We start from the raw sequence: 11702 nt of genomic DNA on the forward strand, positions 1-11702 counted from the left end.
TGTATTAGTTTTATTAAATCAAAATATTTCTTGCTTGAAAAAATATCAATTTGGAAAGCGTTTTTAAGATATCATTTGTTAGCTTATTTAGTAATTGAATATTTATTTAATTAAGGTAGTACTTGCTTTAAAAAACATCAGTTTAGATAATATTATTAATAAGTCATTTATTAGCTTATTTAGCTTCTAATTCAGTGAGTAATGAAATGAATTTATTTAAAGATTAAAGTTGAGAGTAGTTTATCTCACTTAGAGGATTTTAATCAATATATAAATCTTCATATCTAATTTTGAGTTGCTAAGCCCATAACAGTGTATCTTCAGAAAATTGAAAGTTAGTGATTTTCATCAATAACAATAGATAATTAAATGCACTATATTCGTGAACATTATTCTAGCAGTATGTTTTTACCCATTCAACTTCGCTTTGAAGATTTACTTTATATTAGTTATCAACAAGATTTTTGATTAAATTTATTTTGTAAGTCCATGCATGATAGTTTCTAGGAAATTTATTCAACAATACTTTGATAAATTCATTTTCTTTATTTAAGAGTTAATTAACATCTATTTTCGTTTCTTATAGTAATTTTTCTATAATCTAATGTCTATAATTCCAAATTATGCTTGATTTTTTAAACCTCTTGCAAATAATTTCATTGAAATGCCTTTCTTCTTCTACATTTAATTTGTTGTTTTTTAGGAGAAATTATCTTATATGGCAGCATTTAGGATGTTCACCATTAATGCAAAGCATTATTTTTGAAATCATCTCACTTACATATATTTAATCTTCTAAAATATTATCTGATTCTTTTTGTAAAATATAAAATATAACTAATTTAAAAAAATAAGTTTTATTTAGACAAAATACTTATATCCTTAAGAACACGATCACATTCTGAGAATAGCAGTGAGATACCAGTAAACGACATACCTAGCTAATTTTCTTATATTAGAAATAAACTATCGGGAGACATCATATCAATAATTTCATCAGGAACGTGATCTATTCCTTCAACATCCCACATATTCTAAAAATATTAGAGGTAATAACTGGCTAAAACATCGCTGACCTATTACTAATTTTCAGCGCCTTATGTATTCATATTAAAAAAGCTAATATTAATTTTAATTATAATTTTAAAGCTCTTGCAAAAATATCTTTTAAAAATTTTTGGCAAATAAATTCTAACTTGTAATAAAAATTCATATAAAAATTAAATAAAATAGATGAAAGATAATTTTTTTTTGATATTATCTCTATTAAATTTTGCTTCATGAATAAAAAGCTTGAGTTTTGTTTTGTAAAGATAGTTAAGATTATAAATTATATGCATTTTCATAAAAATAAAGTAATTAGAAAAATCTTTTAGCTTTGTAATTAAATATTATTTCAAAATATTTGTAATCCCTTTTTGTTTTAACTAATATTTTTAAACAATATCCTCATCAAAAAATAATTTCCTTTAAATTACATGAAAATTAATTTCCTTTTCTTATGAGAAATAAAATCGGATTGTTCATTTTGTGTTAGTTTTTTCATCAAATAAAGTAATTTATTACAATCGAGTTGAAGTAAATAAAGTGAATATGTATCAATCATTTGTAAAGATTAGAAGAAACCTTATGATTTTTAGAAAAGAAAAATTAAAAGGGATTTTCTTTTATATATTAAATGATAAATATTGTAAAAAAAGAAATTAATTATTTAATCAGAAAATAATGTTATAAAATTATCAAACTTTTTAGGAACAGAAACTAGAAGTAAATTTAGATTTGATAAATTCAAAAATTGTATAGGGGAGTAATGCAAGATAAAGATTCAAGCTTTGACATTATTGAGTTACAAAATATATAGGCTGATGCCTTCAAGGATGCTTAATGTTCTAACAATTAAAGTAAGTATAAAATAGCTGAAATATTAGATGACATTTTATTAATTCTCAATTTTTATATTATAAAAAAGGCTATTAAGATAAATTAAAATCAAATAGTGCATCAAAAAAGCATTATTAATATCTTAGCTAAACTAGCTATACAGAAGAAAAAAACAATCTTAACCCGCGTAATGCAGTCCACTTTTAAGAATTTAAAAAAGAAATCAAACAGATGAGTTATTCAGAGAGAATAAAAGCCTTCTTGTATAAATAAACCTTTATTTTATTTGATATTAGCTTTTTTATCTATTTTAAAAATCAGTAAAAAGAAAAAATAAAATTAGAATATACATAATTAATTTCAATAAATGAAAGCTATTTATTTTATTGAATAATAAAGCTAAATATAATTTTTATTTCACATATTAAAAAATAAAAATATTAAAGTTATTTTTCTAAAAAGCTCAAATGCGACATATAATATGAAAACATTTTCAAAATCTAGTTGGAAAGCTGTAAAAATTAATTCTAAGCATCCATATGCAAGATTATTTGAGAAAGATTTTTATTATGATGATAGAAATCCTGAATAAGAAAATAATAATTTCTTGAAATATCATGAAAGAGTAATTTGGTTTTCATATAGAAATAATTTTCCATTAATCAGAGATGTTGCTGATGATAATTAATCAGTCTCTAATGATTATGGTTGGGGTTGCATGATACGATGCAGTTAAATGCTTTTAGCTGAAGCATTAAAAAGACATTACTTAAATGATTAAAATATATAAATCGAATAACTTTCTTAAGATGATGAGAAACACTTTTACTCAAACATTATAAAATTGTTTTTAGATTGCACAAGCGAATCGGATGTACTAAATTAACCTGGTAGTTATTAAGATATTTAAAGTAAAATGCTGTTAAATGAATAGAATTTAAATAATATTTATTCTTTGTTTGGAATTCAAAATATTTGTCAGAGTGCTATTCTCAGACAGTATTAATAAAATGTTAAAAACTGGTATACTTCTATATAAGTCAGTGTAATTCTGCAAGAAATCTTAGAAGAATCTTAATCTAAATTAAACTCAAAACTTGGTTTTCATATTTTAAATTTTACAGATTAAATCATTTTCTTAAAGGAGTTAGAAGAAGCATCTAGAAAATAAAATGACAGACTCAATAATATCCTTGTTATGGTCCATTTAAAGTTCGGTATAAACAAATTTGAAATGCAGCATAAAGACTATTTCATAGAGTTACTCAAAATAAAAAATTTTGTTGGAGCTCTTTCAGGTACTGAAACTAAGGGAATGTATATAATAGGCTTTCAAGAAGACAGATTAATTGTTTTAGACCCTCACTTTATTTAAGTATTTATATTCTTCTTATAATATAAAATATTTGAATTTTTAATTTATAAATTTTTCTATTTTTTCTTGATAGAAAAATTAAGGCTATTTCAATTATTCAAAATTTGATTCATACCAAAAATAAAATAGATAAATAATTTACTTACTTTATGTGAATAATTATTAGCTGAGAGAAAAATTTATGATAATTTTACTATTTTTTTGTTGCTAATTAGAATTTTATCAAAATATTGAAAATCATGGCATCATAAATAATTAAATTATATAAATTATTTTATTTTTTAAAAAGAAATCAACAGAAGGAGAATAAGGGCTTGATAAAGATTATTGCACTTATTTCAATAAAACACCAAGATCCATTTCGTTAGAATGTTTATCTAGTGATATATCGCTTGGATATTTTATCTAAGTTAATGAAGAACAATCAATAAATTAGTTCATAGATCAAATTCTAACACTGAATGAAAAACACAAAGAACCTCTTTTGAGTATATTGAACGATAGAATAGAAACAGATGAAATGGAGATTGAAGAACATCAAATTAATAAGGAGGTAAAAGATTAGGAGAATTAAGATTCAGTTAATAATATCTCCTAAAACGAGGAGGGAGAGGAATAAAAATAGTCATCAGAACATAATTAAAATATAGATTAAATAAATGACATATATAAAAAGGAGATAAAAGAGGATAAAAATAGAAGAGTAATTAACAAAAATATTGACAAGTAAAGTATAATATCAAATGAAAGCAATTTCAGCCATTTAAATAGTAATAATAACAATAATCATAGTAATATTAACAGTAGTAACATTAATTATCGAATTTAAGATTTTTATATATCTAATGGATCAGCTATTAGCGAAAGCAGTAATTCGAATTTAGATAAAAATTAAAGTTATAATGAATAAGAATAAATGTCGTTAGCCATTCCGTGTATAAAAAAATTAAATATGTCTAGTTAATTAGACAATTTGAAAATTTAAAATAAAGATTACTCAGATAGTAATAAGACAATTTAAAAAAATGTAGTGTACAATGATTTTGAAGTCATTTCCTGATAAAACCTAATAACAATTTTAAATTAATTCAAGTATATAACAAATGCATTAACCAGTTTAAATTATCTATTTCTTTTCAAAAATATAGTAAACTTTAATTTATCATAATAAATCAGATTATGCTCAGTAATTTACAAACAAACAAATTAATTATCTATATATTTATTCAATTCATTATTATTTGCAAATATCTAGTAAAAAATATTAAATAATCTTTTTTTATTTTGTTATTTTCTCTTTAGCTGTAATTCATATTATCCATGTAACAATTGTTTAAAATATATTTTACAATCCTATTTATCTATCTCAATTAAAGGCTAGCAAATAACTGAAATTATTTTGGTAATTAAATGCACAGTTTATTACTTTTCTTTTGTGTTTTTTAAAAACTGGTAAATTTTTAACTTAATCTAAACGTTAACTAGAAATATGAGTTGAATCTATCGACTTGAATAAATATAAAACTTAAAAATTTTTTCACTTCTACAGAAAATCATACAAAAAAGTACTTATCTTATAAGGATATTATACAAAGAATATTTGTTTATATCTTAGCATATAATAAATATAACAAATAAAGAAAGAAAGAAATTTAAAAAAACAAATCCTTAACCACCTCTTAAAAATAAATATTATTAAATATTAAAAATAAGATTAATAGTAATACTAACAAATCAAGAAAAGATTCATTCATACCAAATCAGTTTTAAAAACAATCAACAACTTAAAATATAATCCAAACTAAATCGATGAGCACAACACAAAACTGCATTTAACTTGTCAAGTACCTCTTTTATCTATTTTTAATTTTCAAAAATTCTTATTTTTTTATTATAAAAAGCGAGGATTCAATATTCTCTACTAGCAAAAAGTTTACATTATCCAGCACTGAAAGACCTATGTGCTAAATTTTAGGTAAGATTTTCTACTGTGGAGAAAAAACTAATGAATTGCTTTAAGAAGAATTAAGCTCCCTTGTTTTTTTGTCATACAAGAAAAATATGAAAGAGTTTTAGTATTTATCTACCACTATTACTACAGATAATGGCTGGGGTTGCTCATTACGTACTTCTTAAATGATGCTAGCTCAAGGCCTTAAGCGCCACCTCTACGAAAAAAGAGTATAGTCATTTATTTACAACGATAAGACTAAATTGGATTTCTAACACTTAATTATGATGTTTGCTGAAAGTAATTCTCTTGAAAACATGGACTAGTCTCCTTTTGGTTTCCATTCTCTTTTAACTCAAGCTATAAACTTATTTTAAGTTCCTTTAAAATAACAATACACTCCAGTTTAGGGCATAAAGGCTCTCAAATAGTAATTTAAGTAATAAAAGTTAGTCAAGAGCCTTAAAATAGTAACCTCAAGTACCGGTGTTATATTTTAAGAAGACATCCGCTAAAAGATGAAAAACTGGGAAAAAAGTCTTCTACTTATTTTGCACTTTAAATTAGGAACTGGAAAATTAAATTAAATATATGTAGAATAAATTAAATCCTTAATGGATTTAGAGTATTTTGTAGGTGCTATTGGTGGAATAAAAAACAAAAGCTTATTCATGGTTGGATACATGAATGATTAATTTTTATCTCTCGATCCTCATGTCTAACAGGTAAATAATTTAAAATTAATTCATACTAACAATTATACTAAATTAACTTTTATAATTAGAATGCATGCAAAGATCCATTGAACTTGAATGATGAAGAAATGTCTTCCTTCTTCCCTAAAAAGGTGAGAGCAGACTCATGTGTAAAATATGAAGGTGATTTCTCCATTTCTTTCTACATTCGTAGTGAGAAGTAGTACAATATTTTCTTACAAAAGATTAGTAATTTAAACAAATAATATTAACAATAATCTTCTGAAGATAATAATTAACCAAATGAGTTTTTCATTGGAGTATAAGACTCTAAATTCGATATTAGTCTTAAATTTCAAGGCTCATCTTAAGAACAAGTAATAGACTTAGCATGAAAGATAATTAATTATTTGGTTTAAAATGAGCACTTAAAAATAAAAACAAAAATAAAAAATCTATCTTTCTGAAATGCAATAAATTAATTTTTCACTAAAATCACTAACAAATCGAAAGCTTTCTATTTATATACATTATATTAATTTAATAAATATCGTCAATTAATCTTTATATCACCATATCTTCCTTTTATTTATTTTTGCTATTTTTCGTTTATATATATGTATTTTCATGCACTTCTTCAATAAAAAACTTAAATATAATTAATTATTTTTTATTTTTAATTAGTATAAGAATTGTTTATAATTTATTTACTTATTTAAAAAAGCGTTTCTTTTTCACATAAATTAAAAAATCTAAATTAAATGATTTCTGCTATTAACAATTAATTAAGGATTATCAACTATCTAAAAATTTTAATTTACTAATAAAATAGTAAATGTGTATTTGAATTTAGATAGATATAAGTAATTCTAATTAAATAAAATTCTGAATCATTTACAAGAATCTAAAAATATATTTAATAGGAAAAAATTATGAACAAAAAAAAATTATTTTAAAAATATTTTTTTGAAAATTAAAATAACTTCAAATTAATAATTAAATTATCGGATTACCCAAACAAAAATAAATTATTAATAAAATTTTGTTTTTTTTTATTTCATTAAAAAGTATAATACCAAAAGAATATCAAATAAATAAAAAATTTCTAAAGAAAGCTTCAAATTTGGTAAACAAATATTAATGGTGAATTTAGCGATAGAATTTTTATTGGAAGGAATTTTGTTTTAAATATTTTTTTTATTATCATAAAAATCGATTTTATAGATCAAATTATGAATTAAAAAAGATAAATTATATTACCTAAAAATTTGGTTATAAGCATGCATCATTTAGGTAATGTTATTTCAATAGATTATTGTAGGTTAATTCAACTTAGCTATTACATTTTTTTATAATCGATCATTTGAAATATTATAAGTAATTTTTTTATTTAGATTAAATTATTATTGAATTAATAAAAAAAATTTTGAATACTTATAAATTTTGTTCTACCAGTTATTATCAATCAATCAATAGTTAATTAATTTAATTCTTTAGTAGAAGACTATTGATAATTATTATATTTATTGAGCAATTTTTTGTTGCATTACAACAACTTGACTAATTAATTAATTTAATTAATTATAAATTTTGTGTCAAATAATTAAAAGTATGAATAAAATACATATTGAAGGAGACTATTAATGGGAAAATAGAAAATTTATCGGGGAAGGCTCCTTCGGTAAAGTTTATAGAGCAACAAATACTAAAACTAAATAAGATGTAGCAGTAAAGGTACTTGATATGAAAAATTTTAAATAATAAGACATGATCGCATCTCTCAAAAATGAGATTTAGATAATGAAGCAATTAAAATCTCCAAATATAGTTAGACTACTAGATTGTTCTGGTAATACAAAAGAAACTTTCATATTTATGGAATATTGTGAGGGAGGAGATCTTAAGCATTATATTGAAAAGAAAGGTGGAAAGCTAAAAGAAAAGTAAGCCATCGATATACTTAAATAATTTATGAATGGTTTTAAAGAAATGCATGAAAAAGGATATATTCACAGAGATATAAAACCTCAAAATATTCTTTTAAGTAGGGAGACTTTTAAGATAGCTGATTTTGGCTTTGCAACAAAAGTTGATCCAAGAGGAAAATAATTTATGAAAGAATATGTTGGCACACCTCTATATATGGCTCCGTAGCTTTTAGAAAACATGCCTTATACAGCTAAGAGCGATGTTTGGTCTATTGGAATGACTTTTTACGAGATTATATTTGGAAAGACGTATATATATTTACTAATTTTAATTAGTTTAAACATATTCACCAAATTTAATAATTTCTGAAATAAATTTTTAGTACTAAACAACTAAAATAAATATAAAAAACAGTCCATGGCCTGCAAGAGATTTGTATTCATTCCTCAGAAACATTAAAACTACTCCTTTAAGATTCCCTTATGATAAACCCATAGGAAAAGACACAAAGGACTTTATATCAAGATGCTTAGTTATTGATGAAAATAAGAGAATGAGCTGGGATGAAGTAATTTTAAATTTCAAATCATTACTTTTATTATTTTCTCCAAATTTAATTAAAAAATCAATCTATATAAAAAATATACAGTAAAACAAGTTTACAGTAGTTAAAGTATATAAAAGTAAATTTTCTATTTTCAATCCTTTCTTATTAAAAATACCTATTAAGAAAACACAAAAAACGATTTTAGTTTTATTATTTACTATAAGAGTTCCTTTTTCTAACAAAATATGTTAATTAAAAGATATTCAAGCATCCGATACTTGTAGGTGGAGGTGGAGAAATACAAAATCCTTAGGTGAAAATCGATGAAAAGACAAAAAAAATTCTAAGGTCTATGCAAGAAATTGTTTAATCTCACAACTTAAATGTTAATCATATATTTGACAAATTTGATAAAGATAAAGGAGGCAGCTTGGATGAACAAGAATTCTTCTAATTCATAGTAAGCATAGATCCAAGAATAACTTCTTTTGAATCTAAGGCTATTTTTAGGGTTGTTGATACTTCAAATGATAAAAAAATTTCTCTTTAAGAATTTGCATCTATTTTCTGTTAATATGATTTCGCAGATATAGATGATCCTGCTTAAATATTGATTACTGATTTAAAAGAAATTATAAAAGCTAATTAACTCAATCTTAAAGAAATATTTTCAAACTTTGATAAAGATAAATTAGGTACTCTCGATAAGCAAGAATTTGAGAAACTTATACGTGTTGTTGCTCCTGCCCTAAAAGATCATGAAATTTAGAAATGCTTTGAAAAGTTTGATAAAGATAAAGATAACTAAGTATCATTTGATGAATTTAAAAATGCACTCACGTATGGAATCTAAGATTAAGAAAATCAGTATAATTTTTTTAAGGAAAAAGCAAAGAGACTTATTGGTGAATTAAGAAGAATAATAAAAGAAAACAATATTGACATCAAAGTAATTTTCCGTAATTTTGATTAAACAAAGGACTCTTATCTAGATATTAACGAGTTCAAAAAATTCATCAAAATCATTGACAAATACATTTATGAAGATGAATACAATTATATATTTAAATTATTTGACACTGATAATGATGATAAAATCTCATTCTAAGAATTCTCTAAATTTTTTGTATGAACAAACTATTTAATCTTGGTCTACTCAGTAATATCTCTTTATATTTCTTCCTTGCCCTCTTTAAAACTATATTTAATTATTCACTAGTTCAAATTAATAAAAAATGAGTAAAGTTGACTTTCCAATAAAAAAAAGAAAATAATTTATTAAAACTCATATTGCTTGTTATACATAATCTATATTTTAAAATTTATGCTCTTATTAATTAAATGATATTTTCTAAAATACTCCAAAATTAAATATATTTTTATTAGATTAATTTATCAATTCACTATTAATTTATTTAATCTTTCTTTAGTCAAATGTTATCAAATTTAATAATAAATCCATTCTGAAATTTTATAAAAAGTATAAGATTTGACAATTGTGAGTGTGGTATGATTATTCTATTTAAATTTATCTTCATAATTTTTTAAGATCTTTTAAAGAAAATTGAATACAACAAAATCTTTTTTGTCTGAATCAGATTTTGTGATAGATCATAAAAGACTTATCAAAAAGATCTTAAAAAATAATTAAAGTTAGTAAAAATAAAATTCAAAAATCATGAAGTAACAATCATTTTTTGTTGTCATTTTGATGCTTTTAGCGTCTTAAATACAAGCAAATTTGTAGTATAATTCTACAAATTATGATGTTTAAACATAGGAATTGCTTACTTAAATTTCAGGAAAAAGAATAGGAATCTTAACAAATCCTTCTTGCATAGATAGCTCTAGAGAACTATTATTTGATGTGCTTTTCAAAAACTAGAATATTTATAACTTCACATTAGAAGTAAATTAGCATCTCGATTAAAATAAATACCTAAATTACTTATAAAAAAATCTTACATTTCATTTTATTTTTTAGTTTGATTTGAGTATTTTAAACAAAATTATTTTTAATAGTATGCTCTTGCTCCTGAACATGGTATTAGAGGAGACTAAGATGCTGGTGCTTTAGTTTATGATTATGTTGATCCACAAACAAATATTACTGTCTATAGCTTATATGGAACACGTAAATAACCAACAGCTGAAATGTTGTAAAAAGTAGATACAATTGTTCACTGTATAGTTGATGTTGGCACACGTTTCTTTACCTATATTTGGACTATGAGTTATGCACAAGAAGCTGTTGGAGATTATAATTTCAATTTAACATAAAACACTTAATTGAAAAATAATTTCTAACTTAATAATTTATAGAGAAAGCTTTCATCCAACTTTAAAGAGATATAAAATAATGATTATAAAAAAGAGATAAGTTTTATTGTAGTTGATCGTCCTAACGTTCTTGGAGGTGAATAGATATAAGGATGCCCCCTTGAGATAGAATCTGGTTACATAGGTCGTTTATTCAATTAAAATTTTACTATACCTACTCGATATGCTATGACTACTGGTGAGTTAGCAACATTATTTAATGAGGAATACTTACCACACAAAATCAATGATTTCAAAGTCATAAAAATTCTAAATTATTACAGAAATTCAGCATTTCCTAATGCTTCATTATGGATAAATCCTTCTCCCAACATGAAAACTTATTAAACTGCATACGTTTATCCAGGTACAGGAGTTTTTGAATAAACAAACCTTAGCGAAGGAAGAGGAACTAATAATCCTTTCTAAACGATTGGAGCTCCATTTGTGAATGGAACTTTAATAAGTCAAATCCTAACTTACGATAATACTGTTAACTAATATGCATAATTTACTCCTGTTACGTTTATTCCTACTGCTAGTAAATGGGTAAATGAAACCTGTTCTGGTATTTAAATAACAGTTATTGACAAGGAAAGATATGATTCTGTTTTTGTTGGAACAAGAATAATGCAAGTTTTACTCCAATAATACCCTGAAAATATGACTCTCACAAAAAAAGGTAGTTGCTAAGAGTTTGGAACTATAAACTTTTACAATCAAATAACTAACAAAAGTATCACAGTAAAAGATATATTGGATTCTTGCTCAAATAACCTCAAAGAGTGGGAAAAAATTAGAGAAAAATATTTGATTTACAATTGAAAAACTCTGGAAAATTTATAAAAATATTTAATCATAAAATAATTTTTGGTAAAATATAATAAATTATATATCTAAAACATATTTATATTTATAAAATACTTTTTAAATAATAGCTCTAAGTTTATTTCTATTCTTAAAAAAATTTCATTTTATATTTCATACTTTTTCAGTTATATTATG

At 23.2% G+C, this 11702-nt stretch overlaps 5 protein-coding genes across 5 annotated transcripts; 4 read left to right on the forward strand and 1 right to left on the reverse strand. All coding sequences in view use genetic code 6, as the record gives it.

Moving 5' to 3' along the window:
• Positions 1 to 163: 163 nt before the first annotated feature.
• On the reverse strand, positions 164 to 1109 carry TTHERM_00622870 (protein prenyltransferase alpha subunit repeat protein; the record flags this gene model as incomplete). Its single annotated transcript, XM_001022512.2, has 2 exons — positions 164 to 813; positions 875 to 1109. 2 exons carry the CDS (start codon positions 1107 to 1109, stop codon positions 164 to 166), a joined length of 885 nt encoding a protein of 294 aa, XP_001022512.2.
• Positions 1110 to 1810: 701 nt separating this feature from the next.
• TTHERM_00622880 (peptidase family C54 protein) lies at positions 1811 to 4316 on the forward strand (the record flags this gene model as incomplete). The annotated part of the gene is made up of 4 exons (XM_001022513.3): positions 1811 to 1901; positions 1970 to 2144; positions 2344 to 3256; positions 3546 to 4316. 4 exons carry the CDS (start codon positions 1811 to 1813, stop codon positions 4314 to 4316), a joined length of 1950 nt encoding a protein of 649 aa, XP_001022513.1.
• A 749-nt stretch (positions 4317 to 5065) lies between these two features.
• Positions 5066 to 6013, forward strand: TTHERM_00622890 (peptidase family C54 protein; the record flags this gene model as incomplete). The annotated part of the gene is made up of 2 exons (XM_001022514.2): positions 5066 to 5100; positions 5158 to 6013. The coding sequence occupies 2 exons, from the start codon at positions 5066 to 5068 to the stop codon at positions 6011 to 6013; spliced, it is 891 nt and encodes a 296-aa protein (XP_001022514.2).
• Positions 6014 to 7513: 1500 nt separating this feature from the next.
• On the forward strand, positions 7514 to 9510 carry TTHERM_00622900 (kinase domain protein; the record flags this gene model as incomplete). The annotated part of the gene is made up of 3 exons (XM_001022515.1): positions 7514 to 8139; positions 8246 to 8399; positions 8638 to 9510. The coding sequence occupies 3 exons, from the start codon at positions 7514 to 7516 to the stop codon at positions 9508 to 9510; spliced, it is 1653 nt and encodes a 550-aa protein (XP_001022515.1).
• Positions 9511 to 10056: 546 nt separating this feature from the next.
• On the forward strand, positions 10057 to 11522 carry TTHERM_00622910 (YbbC; the record flags this gene model as incomplete). Its single annotated transcript, XM_001022516.1, has 2 exons — positions 10057 to 10287; positions 10401 to 11522. The coding sequence occupies 2 exons, from the start codon at positions 10057 to 10059 to the stop codon at positions 11520 to 11522; spliced, it is 1353 nt and encodes a 450-aa protein (XP_001022516.1).
• Between the last annotated feature and the right edge of the window lie 180 nt (positions 11523 to 11702).

Source organism: Tetrahymena thermophila (assembly GCF_000189635.1).
Source record: "Tetrahymena thermophila SB210 genomic scaffold scf_8254479, whole genome shotgun sequence".
NCBI lineage: Eukaryota > Ciliophora > Oligohymenophorea > Hymenostomatida > Tetrahymenidae > Tetrahymena > Tetrahymena thermophila.